Source organism: Xenopus laevis, chromosome 8S (assembly GCF_017654675.1).
Source record: "Xenopus laevis strain J_2021 chromosome 8S, Xenopus_laevis_v10.1, whole genome shotgun sequence".
In the NCBI taxonomy this organism is placed as follows: Eukaryota; Metazoa; Chordata; class Amphibia; order Anura; family Pipidae; genus Xenopus; species Xenopus laevis.
Genome location: NC_054386.1, coordinates 56,389,550 through 56,413,056, shown reverse-complemented (window position 1 = coordinate 56,413,056; position 23,507 = coordinate 56,389,550). Strand labels below are relative to the sequence as shown.

Here is a 23,507-nt window from a genome sequence, read left to right as displayed (position 1 = left end):
TCTTAGAGCTTCTACGTTTAGTCCTTAAGGGAATAAATTGAGAACAGTAATGATTTAATATCATTTTAAAGGACAACCATTTCTGTTCTGTGTTTTTAGCTGAAAACCTAATGCCCCAATCAATGCTCTGTAGGGCAGCCCTCAAGGCACTAAAATTAGCTTTGGCAAAATTCATGGTTTTTGTTGCCCCAGTATATTTTTGTTTTTTGCACCAGACATTAAAAGATATAACATTATGGTCACTATTACCCAGGGGTTCAACGACTTGCACATTTGCTATAAGTTCTGGGTCATTTGAGATCACTAAATCAAGAATAGCATTTTTTCTGGTAGGCTCCTCAACAACCTGTGCTAAAAAATTGTCGTGCAATAAGTTTATAAACTTGTTCCCATTAACTGATCTAGCAGTACCGTTGCTCCAGTCAATATCTGGGTAATTAAAATCCCCCATTATCATTACTTTACCTAAACTAGCAGCCTTTTCTATTTGCATTAGGAGCTTTGTCTCTTCCTCCTCACTTACATTAGGGGGTCTATAGCATACTCCTACAATTAATTTGCTGGATTCTTTACAATTGGTGAAGAACTCCACCCATACGACTTCTGGCCCCTCATTTTCTAACACAACCTCCTCCTTTATATGAGCTTTTAAATCCTGCCTAACATACAGACATACCCCTCCTCCTTTTCTATTGCCTCTGTCCCTCCGAAACAAAGTATAGCCACTGATATTTACTTCCCAGTCATGCGACTCATTCAGCCATGTTTCGGCCACACCAATCACATCATATTTTCCTTCCATCACCAGCAGCTCCAGCTCTCCCATTTTACCAGTCAGACTTCTTGCATTTGTAAACATACATTTAATACTGGCACCATATTGAACATATGACATGTGGTCCTCCCTATCCTTAACAGTATCCCTAGCCAAATCTCCTCCCCCATTTTCCCTTTCTTTGCCCACTATCTCATCTAACCTGTCTACCACTGAATCTTTTACTGAACCCTCCCCCCCCACACCTAGTTTAAAATCTCCTCCAACCCTCTAGCCATCTTCTCTCCCAAAACAGCTGCCCCATCATCATTGAGGTGCAGCCCATCCCTAGCAAAGAGCCTGTAGCCGACTGAAAAATCAGCCCAGTTCTCCAAAAACCCAAAACCCTCCTCCCTACACCAATCTTTTAGCCACGCATTAATCTCCCTACGCTCCCGCTGTCTCCTTAGCGTTGCTCGTGGCTCAGGTAATATCTCTGAGAAAATTACCTTGGAAGTCCTCGCCCTCAGCTTTGAACCTAGTTTTTTAAAATAATTTTTGAGGACTTCACCACCTCCTCTAACTTTGTCATTGGTACCTATGTGTACCAAGACAGCTGGGTCTTCCCCAGCCCCTCCCAATAATCTGTCAACTCGTTCCACCGCATGCCGAACCCTAGCACCAGGCAAGCAGCAGACTGTTCGGCATGTAGGGGCCTTGCGACAGATTACCCTATCCACCTTTCTAATAATTGAATCCCCTATAACTAGAACCTGCCTTTCCTTCCTTGCACTCCCCCCACCACCCGTATTAGAGCCACTGCCTCCCGGGGTGCTCTGAGAGTCAGCCTGCTCCATACACGCCAGTTCGGAGTTTTCCTCCCCAGCATCTTCAGCCAAAACGGCGAATTTGCTGTTTTGGACAAACTGTGGACCAGCCCCCCTACTCTTCTGTCCCCTACTTCCCCTCTTGACTGTCACAAACCTTCCTCCCTCATTAGCCTCCACTGCCCCTTCTCCTCCCCCCACTCCACTAGCCCCTGCCAGTGGTTGCTCTGCGAGCCTCCTTTCCTCCCGCTCGTTTGCCGATGCTCTCAGTGCTGCAAGTTCACCCCTTAGAGTCTGCAGCTCAGATTCCAAGATGAAAACCCACCGACATCTCTCACATGTAAATACTGCATGGAACTGCTGCTCCAACACCACATACATGTGACAAGACACACACTGAGTAATACCAGCAAACCCACTCATATTTACACTGGGTACTTACAGTCTCCCAAATGTAATTCCTCACCAACACCTTTTCAGTTTTAAACGCCTTAAGGTTTTTAACGCTGCTTAACACTTAATTCACATGCAACACTTCGATCACATGCAACACTCGCTAAGCAGCTCCCACACTCGCTTTGCCTTAACAAGTGTAAGGTTTCAACCAGAGCACTCAAAGCCTGTTCAGAATTTACCTGATTAACCCCTCCCCCTTAATTAGAAGAAAGAGGGAAAGGAGAAAAAAAAAATGCTATTTGCTACCAGCAGTAAATAAAAACCCTTATTAACTTTTTTTTTTTTTAAAAGGGGCATAGAGTCAAGGGAGGAGGTGGTCATTCTTCCACTGTATAGAGCACTTATAAGGCCCCATCTAGAATATGCCGTACAGTTTTGGTCTCCATCACTCAAACAGGACATTATTGTATTAGTGAGGGTACAGAGAAGGGCAACTAAGCTGGTAAAAGGTATTGAAAATCTTAGCTATGAGGAAAGACTGGCCAAATATGGGATGTTCACGCTGGAGAAGAGGCGCTTAAGGGGTGATATGATGACTATGTATAAATATATAAGGGGATCATATAATAATCTCTCTAATGCTTTATTTACCAATAGGTCTTTCCAGCTGACACGAGGTCACCCATTCCGATTAGAAGAAAAGAGGTTCCACCTAAATATTCGGAAGGGGTTTTTTACAGTGAGAGCCGTGAAGATGTGGAATTCTCTCCCTGAATCAGTTGTACAGGCTGATACATTAGATAGCTTTAAGAAGGGGTTGGATAGCTTTTTAGCAAGTAAGGGAATACAGGGTTATGGGTAATAGCTCATAGTCCAAGTTGATCCAGGGACTAGTCTGATTGCCATTTTGGAGTCAGGAAGGAATTTTTCCCCCTCTAAGGCAAATTGGAGATGGTTTTTTTTTGCCTTCCTCTGGATCAACTGGCAGATAGGTAGTTAATATATATATAAAAAAAAAAAAGTTGAACTCGATGGACATGTGTCTTTTCTCAACCTTACTTACTATGTTACTATGTACAGATTCTGAATTCAGCACTGTGGCCTAATAATGCACAGTCACAGGCAAAAAACAGTGCTAAGGAAAGGGATTCACCTACACTGCAAAACCATACAGCAAATAGAAAATACTGCTTTTGCTGTGGTTAAACACAATACACTGCAAATCATGTTACATGTCCTGTGCAGAAAAGTAGGACATTTTGCTAATATTTGCAGTAGTTCTGCTAAAGATGTTCATGAACACACTACTACAAATGTTACAGTATTACGTATGGATAAAGCTGGTACATTTATTCCAGACAAGTTTATATGCACTGTCAGTGTTGCTTCTGCTGACAAGGGACACCCCATTAACCTGATGCCTTATACAGGTTCAGCTGTTTCTATACTACCAAAGGATATTTTCTTGAAATTTGTTGCAAAAGATCCGCTTGTTGCACCTGCCCTGAAACTGGTCAGTTACTTAAAGGATCCAATCCCTGTGCTTGGTTGCTTGCCAGTGACTTTACAATTTGAATCAAATACTGCAAAATGTGACTTTTACATTGTGAATAAGGTGTGGGGGAATGGCTCTTTAGGTAGTAGCAGCAGCAACTCCTTTAACACAGACAGTTGACAGTACACAGGTTTCCAGCTGATCTCACGTGTGCATCTATTTAACACAGCAGCTTAAACACCAACATAACAGTCCATACCCTTTGGGAAGGCAGTAAACAAAAATAGTCCAGCTGTACTGATAAATGAAAATGTCCTTTTCCCAAAGGTCCCACAGTCTCTCACTTGGGCAATATAAGTCCAGCAAACAAAATTAACTGTTAACTCACAGTCCTTTGGCGATTCCTTGTGCTTTTCTCCTGGAAGCAGCCGCTCCCCAAACACTTAAGGCAGAAGCTGGTAACCAGTCCTTGCTACCAGATAACTTGTCTCTTTCTGGAAACTTGTGCCCAGCAATAAAAGTCCTTATGCTTTAAACACAGGTAACATGCAGTTATTAAGGAGACTTTTAACACAGCACTCCAGTAGCTCTCCTTTCTCTCTCTCTCCAGGGCAGAGAGCAGCCTTAATTGAGCCCCCACCTTTTTACTCCAGGTGAGGCTAATCACCTCCCTGCTACTCAGAGCCTCATTTTCACATCCCTTTGCACTGCTTCATAGAGGATTCTGGGAGGGATATCCTTTCCATCCATGATTTTCCCAACCATGCTACAAAGTGTACTGCTATACTTGGAAGGGATCTCTTTGCTGCATTAAACCTACAATTAGTTGATGGTCTCATTACTACAGCCAGTGTCTAAATTTCACCACAAAGCAACACTTCACTGGGTTGTGCAAAGAACTTTGTACACAAAGTTCAGTTGAGACCAGATGTAAAACCAGTACCATTTCCTGATTCAGCATGGGAAAAACTTGTTATTGATATTGTCGGTCCTGTTACAGATGCTCCGATAGACTGTAGATTTGCTATAACCTTGATAGACTATTATAGTAAATGACCTGAAATTGCATTTTTTTCTTGTATAACATCAGCTACAGTAATAACATTTCTGTCTACAGTCTTCAGCAGAGAAGGTAATCCAAAGGAGTAAATATCAGACAACGGACCACAGTTTGTCTCATCTGAGTTTAAATTCTTTCTGAGGGAGAGGAATATTGTGCATAGGAAATCTACAGTGTATTACCCATAAGCTAATGGAGAAATCAAGCGATTCAACAGAAGTCTGAAAGAAGCACCACAGACAGCAAATCTTACTGGGAAATCTTGGAAAGTATTTACAACAGAGTTCCTACATAACTACAGAGCAACGCGCCATGCAACAACCCAATCATCTCCAGCTGAATTATTACATGGCAGACAGATGCGCACTAAGTTACAGGTTGCAGACATCAAGCCAAATGTAAGGCTTATACTGACAGAAAACGTGGTGCAAGAGAAGTGCACTTTCAGCATGGATCTTTAGTCAGAATTAAGAAACCAGGAATACTTAAACAAGGACAATCTAAATTTACTACACCACTTGAAGTGAGACACCAGCGAGGACCATACACATATGAACTGTCTGATGAATGCATATGGAATGCAAGACGTCTTGCTCCTGTTAGATCTTACTTTGGAGAAGCTCCATTTGATGAAGGACATTTTCCTACTCCTGATGTCCACTGCAATAGGCCTTAAGAAAGTGAACCTATAAGGCATACTGAGAGAATCAGAAAACTACCTGCATGGACTCAGGACTATGTGATGTGAATAATGTATATTATTGCTTTAAGATTTGTTGTTGTTGTTTATTTGCCCAAATGCTTTCCTACTATAGGGGGAATATGTGGTGTTTATACAAATGGCCTGTAGATGTCACTGTGCTCAGACTTATACTGTGCATATTTCCTGTCAGCTTAAAAGTGAAAGTTACTGTTGTGTAATGGCTGCATGAGCCTCTGCTAATAAAGCACTGTTATACTCTACTTATCCTCGGCTACCCAAAACATAACAGTAACCATTTTCATTTTTAGGGTTTATTACTTCTTTAAAGCCCATTGGATGTGCAAGCCTGTGGCCTAATACTTTGGCTGATTGCCACTAGGGTTGCCACCTTTTCTGTAAAAAAATACTGGTCGTCCTATATTTTTATGTTTTTTCCCAATTAATAACATTGTCACCAAGCGACATTTTTACCAGCCAGACTGGTAAAATACTGACTGGGTGGCAACCATAATTGCCACCTGGGTGAGCCTGATACGAATCCTATGTGCTAGTTTAGCATTACATATGCATGTGTTAATAGTTGTGTTTCAGCAGTACTGCCCTGTTTATCCCACACAAACTCTCATGGAATGCTAAAGCTCATATTGCTTAGGTAGAAAACATGAAGCCTTGGCCGGCGGTGGCTCTTTGAGGCAGAGGAGCTGTTGTATTACAGTTGGTTTCCTGACTATCGTGGGAAATGGGGCCTTTCAGTACATACGAATGGAAACAGCCTGTTTTTTAAATTTTTTTTTATAGAGGAGCAAGTGGAGTAGCTGGATGACATAATTGCCGCATTATGTCACCAATGCTGCACACATTAAAGTTCGGTTGGTGCTTGAGAAGTATCAATTGTATTGCAATGGATTGGGGATGTCTCTAGCCTGGAAGGGTTAACACCTTCACCCCCTCCATTGTCACTTGTGCCTTTACCTTCCTGTTCCTACTTCCCATCCACAGGAAGTGCAGATATTCCAGGACTTCCTTAGCTTGTTTGAAATTAGATGACAAAGAAGTTTGAAGCCATCCTCCTCAACTATTTACTTATTTTATTTATTAGTATTGATACATATATTTCTTTTCATTGCTGCTTTTCTACTTTTTGCCATTTATAACTTTGATCCAGGAAACAACAAATACCCTTGCATCAGAACCAGACAAGAAAGCTTTGACCACCACCCAAATCAACCCTGGCTCTAATATTATCTCTCCAACAGAAATGATTCCATCCCAGAACATTATTAGTGGAAAACATATCCATCTGAATACTGTTCCACCACCCTTGGCCCAGCTAAACAAATCTCCTGATCCGTTATGTCTTCCAGTTCTCATTAGTTCTCTTTACAAGAAGTACTTACACATTGCCCAGCCATATTTTCTTCCTATTTATATATGTGTTTGGAAGCTTCCCCCCTGTTTACTTTCCTTGGATTTATATTCACGTTTTAAAATGCTCACTAACAATATTATCATGGGTTGTATTTTATAGGGCGCTTTATGCTTCTACTCATGTATGTTTATTGAAAGAGTCTGCTTGCTCTATTAGTCATGTCCCTGGTAAGGAGTATAGGAGAATTCAGTTTATATAATTTGGAGTTTAAAAGCTTTAGTCTATACAACAGGATTCCCAGTTCTCAGGCTGTCTGTGAGGGTCTTGTGAATTTTCCATTATGCTACCCCTTTCGCCAGATTATACCTGGCGAACTGATAAGATGAAGCTACATCCTCCTCAATCTTATGTCAGTGACATCATATCCTGTATACTTAAAAGTTATAAAAATGAGGGGAGAAAAGGCTGCCATTTTTTCATAGCTTAAAGTAGGATTGTCTTTAAAAGTTGTAACTGTTAAAATTTTTTGTTTTAATCTTTTTTAACCATTTGAGGGGCATGCCAAATTTGTTTTAGAGTGGGCTCATGTCTAGAGGATCTCTTATGTCTTTATTTTGCTTCCCTGGACATTTGTAATAATAAGTGGACACTTCAAGAATTTGTACCAACATCACTAATAAAGACATATATTTGACTATATGTACCCGTCCTATTCAAATTGACCTAAGCGTAAGAGTACTAACAAAGTTAGACAAATAACACTTTGCTAGTGTTCGGCTGCCGAGACGCAACTTCCCATTTTGATGAGTTAGCATATGCGCTGCAAATGAACGCTGACGAAGTGGCACTAAATGTGGTGAAAATTCGCCCTTAAGTACATTTGTCCCATTGTATGGGGCTGGAAGGCTCTATTGCTGTAACAATCCAGATGCAGAAGTATAAACAGCATGGCATGTAAATATTATGTGGCTATAATAAGGCTCCCAGCTTGGCGACTATCTTTGTAGAAGCTTGGGACACAAACCATGGGTCTGGAATTCTTTGTTGCTTTAACTGTTGGGAGGCAGAAGTCAGATGGGGTAAAATAAGCCTGTTAATTAAGAAGATTCAACACATGGGTATGGAAAGGTTGCTCTGCAAGAGCTGACACACATCATTAGGCTTTCACTTTGTTCACTGACTGCTGGAGAATTCTGCCAAATTCCACAGACCATCGACTGCTTCCGTGCTGGCAGTTCCTTCGCTAGTGCCTCTGGTTTTAGTTCTCAGCTAGATCTTAGTTCCACCAACCGCAGTTTATACTGAACTTGTGTTTCCTTCCTAAGAACATTAATGCTGAGAGGCTAGCCATATTTCTTTCTCATCCATGGAACAATGTGGAGCTTGGGCAGCTATTGCAAATATTATGTGCTCTTATCTGCTGCCTTATACACATATGGATATTTCCTGGAATAGTCAGTCACAATATGTTTTCACAGAAAACTATTAGCAGGGACGTAACTAAATGTTACTGGGCCCCACAGCAAATTAATAATAGGGCCCCCAACATATCCAGAGGTTGTCCTGTTTTACATTGAAATTGCTCATTAATAGGGGCCTCATGGGGCCCCTATACTCCCTGGGCCCCCCTGCTCAATGATTTACAGTATGTATGTATGTAGGGTCTCATTTACTCATGCCACAAAATAAAGTGCTGGATAACTGCTGCATTATTTGCTATAACTTTGCCTCAATATTGGGGCTTCTTGCAATGCAAACATTCAGGTCCCCAGTTTTAGGCTGAAATCAGTGTCATGTTCATATAGGCACTGTTAAATAGAAATGTGCATATTTTATTAATTCCAGGTTTATCCTGGTGTGCTCTTGGTAGATCTGGGCCTTTCCCTGGTACTGATTCTCTCAGTGGTCCAAGGATTAATTCTTGGATAGTACAGGTATGGAATCTGTTAATAAAAAAATTACTAAATTGCTAAATTGTGTGTAGTAAAAAAAAAAGTGTTGCATACAAAAGGGCACTGATCTCACATAAAAAGGATTATAATTCAATTAACAAATAACTTAAAAACTATTGAAAATCTCTAATGAATGTATGTTGGAAAGCTGCTTAGAATTCGATTCTCTTTCATTATGTAAATCAACCGTTTTTGTTGCAGTCTTCTAGTACAACTAGACTCCAGCCAGCATCACTGTAAATGTTAATTTTGTTAATGTAAAGCTTCTCTAGCACAATGGTTACCAGGTTTTTGTTTTTTTAATATCAAGGCCAAACATGCTTATTATAGTATGTTTTGGGTAGATCTGGGCATGGTGTGGGCCAGGAGTCTGTTTGTTTTTGCTGTATTTGCATGGGCTTCCTCCTGGGTATTCAAGTTTCCTCCAACACTACAAAAACATACCGGCAGGTTAATATATTGTGATATATTTTGTGTATAATACACCCAGCCATGCACTTCATACATAAATGACTTCTACCACTTTCACAGCCTGTACATCACAGCAGTATAACAGACTAGCCAAGACATTCATGCTGTAGTATCAGACCAGTAAATATTTGTATGCTCAGGCCAACAGCCATGTATAGAACAAAGGGACAAAGAAACTTTGTATGTCCTTCTTTTTCATACTTTTTAAGGTTACCATGCATTATAAAATCCACTCGTTTGGTAAGGTGGCCCACCACCGGAATAGGGGCCGTCGGGGAGAGGACCGAATCAATTAGTCAATGTGTTCCTCAATCCAAGACAACTGACCAATTCTCAGCCATTGTAGGACCTCAAACATGGGAAGATAACCTGCTGAATCAGACTAAGGGGCCAAATTGGCATCCTAAATCTGCCCGTGTATAGACAATTTTACATTGAGGGAAGTCCTGAGAGCTTTTGAAATCTTTAGATTTTAGCTCACTAAAGATAACCCAGGTGCAGGACTGACTAGTATCAGCCATGCATATTGAAGGGCTGCAAACTCAGATTTTTGTACCTGATTATTACTTAGTGTCTGGGGTACATGGGGCCCACCAGGTACCTGAATCAAGCACTCACTACCCAGCTACTGCAACATTCAAATCCTTCACAGCATTTTTAATTTTGTATGAGTCTTTCTGAAGTTGCATGTGGGTGGCTGGCTTATAGGGTTGGGGCTCACCAGGATTTTTCCTGTTATCCCACCCTGATCCTATTATCATTGCATCTTTAAGTAGAAGCTCCCCAGACTGGCACTCATTCAGTAACCATTGACCAAATTGACCAAAACTTGCACCAGTGGAGTAAACTATATCTACGAATCAGACAATGACTTTCAAGTAGACTTATCAAAGAAAATTACTTTATGGTTGCTATGGTTTATAGCACTTGCGAGATTTTGATGTACCCCATTACCATTACTTGCACTATGGTTTCCACATTGTTTTGCAGTGCTTTTTTAGGTCACATTTGTGAATATGTTTCAGATAACTGGGCTAATTGTGTTGTTTTTTCTTTATTTCTCAGCTTTTTTGAAGACTGAACTGATGGTAAAATAACTATTTAAGAAGCTGGGACATGTGCCATGGAAATTGTGAATGGCGATATAAATAGTCACACGGATATACTATATAATGGGTACATGAACAAAAGCTTTCAAGCGTGTCCCAAGGAGAGGAACACTAGCACTATGGCTATTTGTGAGTTTGAGCATTGTGATGTAGGTGGTGCTACCACAGAGTTGCAGATGGAGGATGCAGCAGGCAGGTATGAAAAGAAAGCAAAGGGGACCAGAATTTGGAGTTTTGTGAGCAGAAGGAGGATGAATTTATCAAGGAACAAAAGGCCTCAGTCAATGATACTCACTACTGAGATAAATGAGCCTAAGCCTAAACTGTCTTTCATGGACAAGGTAAGATCTTTCAAAAGGTTACGGTCATCTATGTTCTCCAAAACCTCAGTGCTTTCCAATTCCAAGGCTAAAGTTCAAAGCTCGCCTACTGAAAACACTGATGTGAATAACACTCTTACTTTGTTTAGAACAAGGAAATTTGCAGATGGCCAAAGGCCTTACAGGCATTCCTATGCTGGGTATATTGGTGATCTAGACTGTTCATTTGAAGACATTGAGCTTAACACTTGTATCTCTGAATGTGACTCTAATGCGAACAAATGGCTTACAGACATGGCAGTTGGAATGAATGGGGATACAGACATTATGGATAGTCAAAGTTTGACCAGCCATCGCAGACACGCCTTTACTACTAAGAGCTCAACTATTGCTGAGGGGGAAATCCAAAGAAGAGGTCTTAAAATCCCACCTGAGCACCGCAGGGGCCACACCTCTTACATGTGGAATTATCTGAAAGGGATTTCATTGAATACCAAAGAAAGCTCAAATGTAGAAGATAAAATAGATAAAAGTGCTTTTGATAATTCAGAACTCGCAGATACTTCTCCAGTTGCCACTGACAAAAGGACAGAGGATATTGTTGAACAGACAAAGACAACCAATAACGCCACTGCCACCAAATCCAAAAATCTTGGTGGGGTCTTTAGGTTTTTCAGCAATATGGCAGAGGCAGCCAGAAAGTGGCGAAACACTTCCAGATCTTATACAACTGAGAAACAAACTTCTCAGTTAACTCCACGGACTCCCAGACTGCACAACACTGAAAGCAAGGAACCTCTAGTTATAGAAAATGAAAACGCTCTAACACTTTCACTAGAACTTCCTAGATTGACTGATCTGGTTACATGTGATAGCCTTGCTCAGAGCCACCTACTTAGTCAAGATATTTTACCCTTCCCCACATCAGAGGCAGAGTCTGATGGCCCACTGTCAATACATAAAAAAGTAAGAGAAGAAATGACATATTTGGGCAAGAACCATTTTGAGGATAAAGAACTCACACAGTCTTCATTTGAGGAAAAAAATAATTCTAGAACAGAAAGTCCCAGTCAGTGCTTGGATACACATTCTATAAATTCTATAACCTTAGATGAGTCCAAAGAGGAATGTTTTCTGGGAATAACCCCTGAAAAAACATTTTTACGGGAACGGAGCCATTTGGAGGAATTAGAAGATCCATTTGAATATAGAGATTCTGCAACCGAGTCTCATTTAGGCTTGTCCACTCCTTCTTCATCTTGTGAGGAGGTAAAGTTTTTGTACAGTTTTGTGCCATATGAATGTTCTGAACATGATTCCAATTATACAATGATGAATATAAATGGGTCCGGCAGTTTAATAGTGAAATTCACCTTCAGCCACAAAAGTAGCATTTAATAAAGGATTTGCTACTATTTTATTTATAACCATCTGTAACATGAGTGATGCTAAATGCAGATATTGTGCTAAACACTATCTGAAGGTAAAATTCTGTTTTTTTTAAAGAGATACTGTCATGACGTAAACCCTTTTTTTTATAATTTTTTTTAGCTTCTTATGCAAGATTTAATTGAATCATGCTTATGTTTAATATTTTTTAATCAATCACTGTCTTTGTTTGTTTTGACTTAGCTAGACACATAGGTGTATATTTATCAAAGAGTGAAGTTAGAGATCACCAAAGGCCTGTAGAGTGAAATTCCACCACTCTCCATTCATTTCTATGGGAGTATTAATCAATGGTGAAAGTGAAAGGTCATACTTTGATAAATATCCTTTAAAAATCCCATAGAAATGAAAGGAGAGTGGCGGAATTTCACTCTAGAGGACTGTGGCGATCTTTAACGTCACTCTTTGATGAATATACCCCATAATTTCTTTCTCTCTCATGACTATTTTCAGGGGGATTGTTGTAGCGTAGAAAATAATGGTGGTGAGTTTGAGTTTTGATGTTATGAAAATATAAACGCTAAAAAAAATGAATGTTATACTGCTCAGAGCCCTCTATTAACGGTGAATGGACCCACCTCCCAATTAGAAAATCCCCATCTACTACTCTAGATAGTCCCCCCTCTCTGCTTTCTACGCGCATAGTGCATTATTCCAAAAAGTGTCCCTGGAAGCATGCTCAGTTATTTGTCCAGAGTAGTGTAGCAGAGCTCATGTGTGCCATCTTCCAGGTATCCGGTCTCCTTCTGTAAGGAAACGCCGTATTTGCCGCATGCGCAGTTGGAGCAGTCTGGCATTCGTACCAACTACATATGTGCCTAAAAGTTCCATGAATTGCTGAAGGGAAGAAAGAGGATCCAAAAAGACCAGGAAGATGGTGCCCATGAGCTCCACAGTGCTACTCTGCATAAATAAGTGAGCATGCTACCAGGGACACTTTCTGGAATAATGCACTATGCACTGTGGGTAGAAAGCAGAGAGGGGGGGGGCTATCTAGGGTAGTAGATGGGGCTTTTCTAATTGGGGGGAGGTTTAGTTCTTCTTTAAAAACTTTGCAAAATATTAGTATTTTTAAATTAATTTGAAAGAATATTGCCATCTGCTGATCATTTCTATGAACTGTCTGCCATTGGCTGAAAATTCAATTCCTGAGAAAAAGAAAGTCTTTTGATGTTGCACTGCTAAAAGAATAGGGTTGTAAGCATGGAAGAGCTAATTTATGTTTCTCTGGTCATTTCTGAGTAGAGCAACTTTAGGAAAATAATTTTCAGCTCACAGTACGTATGTAAGATATAGTAATTCAAATGACCATGTTCATAAATGGATATGAGAGGATGTGAGCCTTTACAATGTGATGTAAACACTTATTTTCCCACTTGGTTTTAAAGGCTATGTAAACCTTCAAAACTAATGAATGTAAAACTACTGAAACAACATATACTGCTAAATAAAAAGGGATTTTAACTATGCCACTTGCTGGTTATTTCTGTCAACTGGCTACATTCGGTTGAAAATGAAGTTAGTGAGAAGAGGAAAGTCTTCTTAGAACTGACCAGAGAAATGTAATTTTCTGAGTAGAGTATTATCACAAGAATTTCCTGTCCTTACAAATGTCATTTTCAGACTGTAGCTAGTTGGCCAAAATGACCAGCATCATTATTAATTATTAATGACAAATCATTATATCTGCAATGTAAAAACTACTAATACTTGAAGTCTTGAAAGACATATGTATGTAAACTGCACAAGTGCTTGTATTTCCTTTAATAATAGAATATACTTTCCCCAGTGTTATTATTATGATCTTTGATGTAGATGTAATAGTTCTGGGAATGACACATGAGGTGCATCTCTAATTGAGCAAACGAGCAAGACTTGTAGTATTTATGTGTTTGCTGTAGAACATATGAAGGAAGTGTCCCAGCTGATACCGTCAGGTACAAGGTAATAAAAAAAGCATTTTATTTACTTTATCACCCGACTGTCTGTGAAAGTGTTAATCACTCATCACTCACTCAATCAATCAGTCATTAACATACAACCCAATATGGGGTCATTATAGGATGTCAGTGTCTTAATGAATCTGCATTCATTGGATATTACTCACCAGAAAAACAAAATCTTAATTAATTCAAGTATCAAGGACAGTCAGCACCACCTACTGGCCATTTGCAGTTAAAGCCTTGCAATAATTTTTGATAGTGGATTGACTTGATGAGATATATAATGTAAGTGGAAAAACTTGGTTTAACTAAATAACTGTTACAGAGAACCTGCTGGAATGACGGATAGATAAGTGTGCCAACTCTAATTTTAAAAACAGCCTCAAAATGGGCGGCACTCCAACTGCAACCTCTTTATCTGAGGAGCTAATGTTTGACCCATGTACAAAATAATAACAACAAATCATCTGACTTGACATGTTCAGTAGGCCAGTCTTTTAAAGTCATGTGAATCTGATTCACCAAGGTTTCTGCCATATCAGAATCCTTAACCAGAAATGTTGGATTTGGTGCATTCAGGGTTGGACTGGGCCGGTGGGACACCGTGAAAAAACCTGGTGGGCTCTGGTTCTTTTGGATCCCCGCCGGGCCAGACCCGCTCCTGTTCTCCTTCATCTCATCTTCCTCAGCACCGGAAAATCGCGTGTGCATGCAGGAGCAGGGAAGCAATCGGCGAAATAGAGAAGTTTGGGACTGGGGGGCCCGGGGGGTGGTGTGGGGGCCCCTTAGACTGCAGGCCCGGTGGGCCCTGGACCCCCCAGTCCGACACAGGGTACATCTCTGTTTAATGAAGTTGCAGAATGAAAAGTGGTCACTTAGGTAAGTTTGGGGATAACTAATAGAATAGAATAGAATAGTTAAGACCATGCCATTGTTATAATATTATATTGGACTTAATAAAGCAAAGCCAGGACTATCCCTGGTTCTGTAGGATTTTGATTTATGTCTCTGTTGTGACCTTTCTGGTATCTAGGAGCAGTGGGAGCAACAATTGCATGATGTTACCAGAGGAGAGGAGGATATGACAAAACCTCAGTGTGGCAGCCAAAGTTCTGTGTTCATACAGGAGCAAGTTCCAGATCATCAGGAGCGGGATCTATATTACCAGGAGCAGAGTCCAAATCACCAGAAGCAGGGTCAAAAGCACCAGGAACAGTATCCAGCTCATGAGAAAGATCAAGATTACCAGGAGCAGGATCCAGATCAACAGGAGAAGGCTCAAGATTACCAAGAGCAGGATCCAAAGGAAGATGCTCATGAAAATGCCAAAATCAGTGACTTGGATAATGATAGCATCTTCCCAAGTGACTCTGATACTGACCAGCAGGGCAATGGATACGAACAGACAATACCATTCCAACCTTTTGATGAATTAGAGAATGAGAACGTCTTACCGGTGAGAAGTCCAACCACATGCGAGTACTGAAAGTTTGTTTTCCATTGTAGAATGGGCCCAATGTGTATGAACATCATTGTGTGCATTATCTGACTCTATTAAGATCTAAAAAGTTGTGCTTTTAGCATTAGAATGGTAATGGAACCCTGGACTTATGACGTATTAAGTACAGTATATTACTATTTGTCAGTTCTAAGGAGTTGAAACATGGCTCTGATTGGCAGTATAGAAACTCAGATGCCAAAGGAGCTTATGTAAGCTTCCATAGATGGAGGCTGTTTGGGCCTTACTGTATGAATTTGAATCTCAGTCCAGACATGGCTAACAGCCCTTTTATTTAAAGATTTAAATGCATTTATTGACTGGCCTGTTGGTGCTGCATATATTAAGAAATAAAGTATTTTAAGGCCACAGCTACTGTGATAGCTGCCCATATGTTGCATCTTGCCCCAGATGGCTAGCCTTTTATTGAATGTATATAATGAGAGAGTGTCCATAGAGAAAAATGTATACATGTAGTCATTGCTAATGTCTGTTTACAGTGTTCAGTCACCTTCTACCCACTGCAAATCTAATGTGCTTAAGAATGTTCCTCACAAAACAGAACTGATAAGATTTTTTTTGGTAGATGAATATTCATCTACTTTTAACTTAATATTTGTCTTTTTGTATTTCAGCCTCTGCGTCTTCATCCAACTCCACTCAAAGTGCCCAATTCTTACAAATTCCCACTGGACAGATGCATGTCATTGCCTTTATCCCAGAGCACTCCATCTGGTCTTGACCATGTGGGGTGGATAAAGAGGAGGTTGTTGACTTCAGGTAGGATCCTACCTATCACTAGTATCAGAATGGCCCCTGGTGCCACTCCTTCAGGGGTGGAAATGCCTTAGGAACAGTTCAGTGTAAAAATAAAAACTGGGTAAATAGATAGGCTGTGCAAAATAAAACATGTTTATAATATAGTTAGTTAGCTAAAAATGTTATGTATAAAGGCTGGAGTGACTGGATGTCTAACATAATAGCCAGAACACTACTTTCTGCTTTGCAGTTCTCTTGGTTTCCACTGATTGGTTTTCAGGCAGTAACCATTCAGTGACTTGAGGGGGGGCATATGGGTCATAACTATTGCTTTTGAATCTGAGCTGAATGCTGAGGATCAATTGCAAACTCACTGAACAGTTATTTCCCATGTGGCCCCCTTAAAATCGCTGACTAACTCAGAGTTAGAGAGTAGTGTTCTCAATCCAGCTTTTATAGGTTACATTTTTGGCTGATAAACTATATTAGAAATATTTTTCATTTTGCACAGCCTGTCTATTTATCCATTTTTATTTTTACACTGAACTGTTCCTTTAAGCACCCAGTCTATCATATTGCCCCAAACATCTGTCTATTTGTGCCAGCCATCCATCATATTGTTACCCCCGATCTGTATCTATGCCAGCGGCAGCCAAAAAAATCCATCATATAGCCCCTTATTTATACCTGTGCCAGCAGGAACCAAAAATCCATCAAATTGCCCCAACCATCTGTGTACCTGTGCCAGCAACCACCATATTGCCCCATGTACCTGAGCCAGCAGCAGCCAATCACTCATATTGCCCCCAATCTGTACCTGTACCAGCAGCAGCAGCCAAAAAAGCAACAATATAGCCCCCAAATACAGGGGCGCTCCACCAATGAGGCGAGTTGATCCACTCGCCTCAGGCGGCAGCACCCCCCTTTTTACCAGGGGCGGCAAAAATGTATACATGTAGTCATTGCTAATGTCTGTTTACTCCCTTCTGCAAAGAAAATAAGAGCGCTGTGAGGAGGAGTGGGGGCGGCAATGGAAGACCGCCTCAGGTGGCATAAAGGCGTGGATCGGTGCTGCCCAAATATGTACTTGCGCCAGCAGTAGCCATAAATTCATCATATTACCCCCAAATATGTATCTGTGCCAGCAGTAGCCAAGAGAGAGGTGGGAAGTGCTTCTGCCCACAGTAGGAATCACGGGCAAGAGGGGGTTGAAACAGGCAGTTTATAAAATTGAAAAACTATTAAAGGCCAAGCAAACCAAAGTTTAAAAAAAGAAAAGAAATAAAATTCCCCTTAAAAGTGCACCCCTCCATGATTGCGACCTAGGTGGACGCCTACTCTGCCTACCCCTAGTTCCGGTAACATGTGGACCTCTGTGCTGTAATGTTCCACTGAGCCTGGGCTAAGGTTGCCACCTTTTAAAAAAGAAAAAAATTACCGGGCAGTGGTGGGGGCAGAAAATAAAGGGACGGGACGTGACGCAAAGAGGGGTGAAGCCGATGAGGCACCCCACAAAAGGGGCGGAGCCACGGATGGTAGCGCCACAAAAGGGGCGGGGTCACCACCCAATACCGGCCGGGTGGCAACACTAGCCTGGGCACATATCATTAAAGGAACAGTAACACCAAAAAATGAAAGTGTTTTAAAGGAATGAAAATATGAAAATATAATGTACTGTTTCCCTGCACTGGTAAAACTTGTGTGTTTGCTTCAGAAATACAACTATAGTTTATGTTTTCTGAAGCAAACACATCAGCTGTACCAGTGCAGGGAAACAGCAAGGGGCGTTTTGTCCTGTGCTGTTTTTCACTGGATAGTGGACAGCAGGGAGATAAACTAAAGGGGTGGTTAACTTTTAAATTAAGTTATTATTTAGTATGATATAGATATTCTGAGCCAATTTGGCTTTAATTTCTTTATTTATACATTTTTTGGAATAGGATACAGAAAATAAAGGAGGGGTTATCATCAATAACATTATTAGTATCAAGGCAATCTTCTTTTCTATATGGCCTAACCTAATAATTATAGCATTTCTATTTTCCATAGTGAATTCATTTATCTCCTCGTCAAATCTTTCTCAATATCGAATTTCTTATTCCCTTTGGCTTTAATGTCTTTATAAAGTTCACCCAAATTTTTTTTATTTGTGGTTTTTACATTATTTAGATCTGGTTTAGATCTGGTTACTAGGGCCCAAATTACTCTAGCAACCATGCACTGATTTGGATAAGAGACTGGAATATGAAAAGAGAGCTCCTGAATAGAAAGATGAGTAATAGCAATAAGAATACATTTGTTGCCTTACAGAACTTTTGTATTTTAGATGGGGTCAGTGACCCCCCATTTGAAAACTGAAAAGAGTCAGAAGAAGAATGCAAATAAATAAAAAAAACTATTAACAAGAAAAAAATTAATGCCAACTGTAAAGCTGCTTAGACTTAGCCATCATATAACATATTAAAAGTTAACTTAGGTGAACCACTCCTTTAAGTATTGGATTCGTTTCATATAAAAGTGGATTATTTTCCCTATTCTTTCTTCAATACACAATGCAGTAAAGCAACTTGTCATTCTGCCTGCCCGTATCTGCACCACATCATTCAAGCTGTCCTGCATTAGACCAGTTTTTCATCTCAGTTGTCAGCTGGCATCGTGACTGTATTGTACAGAGTAGATGATATTTTGACACTTCAGGTGCTTGACTGTTAATATATCTATCTAATCTAAGATATCTCTCACTAGGAGAAGCTGACTTAGGCTCCAAGACTCTACAAGTCCGAGGCAGCAGAAAAGCAAAAAGTGCATGGAAAGCCATAAAGCCGGGATCAAATCAGTTTCCTGTACATAAGGTTAGTGCCATGTGATATGAAAATACAGGAAAAAAATAACACTGCAGGCTGAGAAAGGGTGAGAGTGAGCCTGAAACGTTGCTTCATTGTCTGACCTAATAAATAAAAAATTTTACTTTTGCGGACTGCTTTGCACACACTTCACAAGTTCGTACAAAATGGTTGAAGCATACACAACTTTTACTACTATGTAATATGATAATAATCATACCTCCCATACCTTTGTACTGGAAAGTCCCTATTTTCTTTGCACTGAACAGCCAGAAAAAGAAACAAAGTTTCTAACTTAATTGCCTTTTTAGAAAAGAGCACAGAACAGCAAACAGGTGCAAATAAGATACTTTGTAACAATTTCGAGACACAAAAAAAATAGTTTAGATAAGGAGAATTATTTTCAAACTTTCATAACCTGCCAAGTTAAGTAAAATGAGCATGGTAATTCAGGGGTGTGGCCACAGAAAGGGGCATGGTTAAAAAATTGCTGTGCTACGGTAGAAAAAAAATGTTGTCCCTCTTTTTACTTCCAAAATGTTGGGAGGTATGTAATAGCTTATAGACAGGGCCATTGAGCCATTTGAGGCTGTGGTTGGGCAGCATGCTGCCCCCTAAAATCCTAATGGCACACAGGTCTGCTGAAACACCTCAAGTGTTTATTGCGGAGTGCAGTGCAATGTTTCAGGCAGACCCTTTGTCAAGCATATGGAGCATACAAAATAGTGCAAATAGACGTATCATGGTTCATCCACCAATTGATGAAGTGCAAAAATCAAGACGGAAACACCCTCAAAAGGCGCTTGATCACCTTTAAAAAGTCTTTTTAAAAAATTGATGGATGAATCGTAATATTTCTAATTGACTATTGCTTGTCTATTTATATGCACTATTTTGTATGTTCCGTATGCTTGACAAAGGGGTCCATTCCGAAACGTTGCACTGCACTCCACTTGAGGTGTTTCAGCAGACCTGTGTGCCATTGGAATTTTTCTATTGGCCTTACTGTTGGTAGGTGTCTGGGCCTCCACCTGAGTGCACCAGACATCTCTTTTTCATCTAGTGGGTAGGGTGTGCGGGGCCAAAATCATTTGTATTCGCCCCCTAAAATCCTGCCACCCTAGGCCCGGGCCTTTGTGGCCTTTCCACAAATCTGGGCCTAATTATAAAGTGTCTCTGAGCTTGAACTTGAACTTATCTGTAGGCATGTAGGAATCTAGATCTTTAGATTATCTCTATCACTTTGTAGCATCTTCTCTAATTCATTAAGGTGAGGCAGGTCTCCCTGCATTACAACCCACTCTAAATCTACTTAAACAGGCAGAGCAGAGAGTGTGGCTGAGGGTGCAGGCTGGGCCGAATTGGGGCTAAGACACGTCCGGCAATCAAGTTGGCATCTCTGGGGAAGCATCATTAGAGTGCAAAACACTTCCTATTTCCCCTAGATTCTCTCCTGTCGATAATTGCTTAGTGTTGGCTGGAGGGGTCAGCACCTCTCCCAATTGTAGAAGAAATTTGCCAAACACAAAAGGCTAGTGTAGTGGGGAAATCCCCTGCACGTTTATTTAGTCATATGATGTAACGTTTCGGGGGCATGCCCCTTCCTCAGACATGTCCTCCAACATCCCTTTTCATTTAGCCATGTGCAGAAGTTAGCAGTGAATAATCATGAACTAACAGTAACTTGTCTACTGGTTAAAAAGGGACTGGAACTAAAAGAAAATTGGATATGTGTTTTTTTGAAATACATCAGGGGCTCAAAAGACAAGAGGTTCCCAGCTGTAAAAACAGGGGACTTCCTAGGGCAGTAAACAAGAGCTTTTCTAGAAGAAAAATGGGTCAATAGGCCACATCTTTTGGGTGTAGGCTCAAATTTGTCCAATTTCATAGAAAATAGAGAAAAGCAAAACATGGAGACTGCATAAAACTAGTGTCATTTTACTCATAGCAATGGAAAGACAACACTGGCTTTCTGAACTAAAGGGGAAACCCAATGTATTGGATGGAAAAACATGTTCTGGCCATTACCTTTTTTAAGAAGTTTTTAAGCATTGTGTTTCCATTCTTCATTGATACCACCCTAAAATGTTACAATTATTCTTAATGTTTCTGCACAATTGGGTTTTTTCCCCTTTGTGATTCATGAGGGAGCTTGCTGTTCTCGAGCCTTTTTGAGCCTCCATTGTCTGTACTCGATAGCAGTTAGTCAGCAAGAAGCTGTGATTGGTTGCTGTCTGTAACTATTCAGGAGTTGAATTTACTGCTGGATACCAATGTAGATGGACTTTTTAAATATTTTGCTCTGTTTTATAGTATTATTAAGCAGCCTGCTTAAGTCTTATGTCCAATCTGTATTCCAGTAACAGCGTTCAGTTCATAGTGGGTTGCTGGGAGTCATTGTGCAGAAACATCTGGATGGACATATCTGATTTAGAGGAAACCTACATTTTGGGCACATTGATTTACATATTGTCACTAGTTACCGCTGCCAGGGCTGGAGCAGCAGATGGGGTTAATGAAGCCACATGATTGCAACTGGTGCATCCTTTGTTCTAGAGTTGTGGAGACCCCTGTGGAATAGTTGTGCTGATGTTTGGAATGTAGGTATTGGTGCACTTGCTTGCAGCTAATAGAGATTTCTGTGTCACTGAAGATTTATGGTTCTCATTGACTCAAATGATTCCCGCAAGGTACCATTTTTTCCTAGAAACAAACCCAACACATGTTAAAACAGCAGAGAACCCCTCTAATCTATCTCTGTGGGCCGACAATATACATTAAAGGAACAAGGCGCAGTCACTCCACTCAGGGGCTTGTTTCCTCCATAGGCTTTGTCTGGACTGAACAAGTAAAACAAAAACCCTTTTCTAGAGATTTCCAGCAACTTTCTTTCTTTTCTGTAGAGAATTATAGGCATCAGTCGAACTCTTTGGCTCAGATCAACATCTTTGTATGCTGCATCTTTATTGGCCACCAAAGCTGAATCAGAATTTACCCCACACATTCTGATAACTATGAATGGGTTGGCTTTCCTCCAGCTGGCTCGATGGACTGACTCATATCTGAGAGAATCAGATGGAAGTATGTGGTGCTAACAAGCCAAACACAGATTGATATATTACTATGGTTATCGCTTGTGCCGTATTAGAACAGAACACTGACCTAGATAACAGCTACATTCTGCCTTTTATATATCTGAATGGATATGCTAAAGGCCAAGTGAATAGTCCCACAAACAGTTTGCTATATATGGTATATGATTGTAAGGGTTAAAGTGTTCATTCTCTCACATTTGCCATTAGTTAAACGTTCTTTTTAACCTATTGTTTTAATTAGGGAATGACTATGGTTTTTTGTTATTCCTTGCACAAAACAGGGAATTGAAATTGGAAATAACACATTCTGTATATATGGGACAGCCTGTCTCAAACCCTGACAGGCTGTAATGGGAGGGTTTTTTTTGTACCAATCAAGAAGCAGTGTAACTTTACTTTAATGCCCTGTAGTGCATTAACAAAAAACCAAAAACATCTCTTTTTAAAAACAACAGGTATAAGTATTTTTTTACACAATCTCTTCATGAAACTAATACTAGAGAATACTGCCCCCTTAAACACTTTGCTTTTGGTGATGAACCAATATGTGTTCTGGCCTCTTGTTGGATTTTTCAGTGCGATTTAGGGAATACTTTTTTGTGTTTGCATTATAATGAGCAGGGCTGACGGGAGCAGGGACAGTGGTTACATACAAATTGTTTCAATACAAAGGTAAAAAATATAACAAATAAACTTAGACTGGCCACAGTAAGTCATCTATGGAAATTGCAGCTTATTATGTTTTTGTTTATCTGTTTTCATTCCTTATGAGAATATCCATTTCTTCCCACAGAGTACTCTATCCCAGAGAAACTTCAGCAGAAATCTATTTAAAAATACAGACATTACCTTGGATTCTGCATTAATGTTACAGTCCCTGTTTTTCTGCAAAGAAACTATCGTTAGTTGTTAGCTTGAATCTATGTGACTTTCCTCATCTTTCTTTGATCCCTCTATCTGTTTCCCATTAATCAGGCTGATCTCAGATCAACCTAGCAATAAGCCTAATCTTATTACTTTGCATAGTCTTACTAATAAATTCACTTAAGCCAGCTCTACTCTCCATTGGTTTAACCCAGCACAATCCTCACTTTATAGTTTCCTCATAGAGTCCAGCACAATAACTATTGTTCAAGAGATTGTTATTGGCACCAGCCTGCAGAAAAGCTGCATCTAAATCTGCTGGATGTCTTCTTGGATGCCAGTTTAGGGTATATTTATTATAAAAGGCAGCAAAGCTATTAAGTCTCTAGATTTTAAAAGTATACATGGTCTTTTATCAGTGCAGCTGGAAACAGTTTGAAACATTGATAATAGCTGCTGATTTTTTTCAATAGATTGTTGTTCAGCTTACCAAGTAAAATAAAAAACAAGTGGAAAAAATACAGGTGAATTGTGCCCATATATCCTTCATATCCAGTGGCTAGCAATGGGAACCATTTTCCACTATGTCTTGCACTTAAA

General features: G+C 40.1%; 1 protein-coding gene across 2 annotated transcripts in view; it reads left to right on the top strand.

The window, feature by feature from the left end:
- Positions 1 to 23,507, top strand: part of LOC108700542 (rho guanine nucleotide exchange factor 9) — a 258,564-nt gene that overhangs the window by 25,933 nt on the left and 209,124 nt on the right. For both annotated transcript variants that reach the window (XM_041575080.1, XM_041575081.1), the window contains exons 2-5: positions 10,093 to 11,725; positions 14,882 to 15,304; positions 15,982 to 16,126; positions 18,851 to 18,957. In XM_041575080.1, the coding sequence (XP_041431014.1) occupies positions 10,151 to 11,725; positions 14,882 to 15,304; positions 15,982 to 16,126; positions 18,851 to 18,957 (2,250 nt within the window). In that variant the 5' untranslated portion in view covers positions 10,093 to 10,150. The remainder of the gene's footprint in view (positions 1 to 10,092; positions 11,726 to 14,881; positions 15,305 to 15,981; positions 16,127 to 18,850; positions 18,958 to 23,507) is intronic.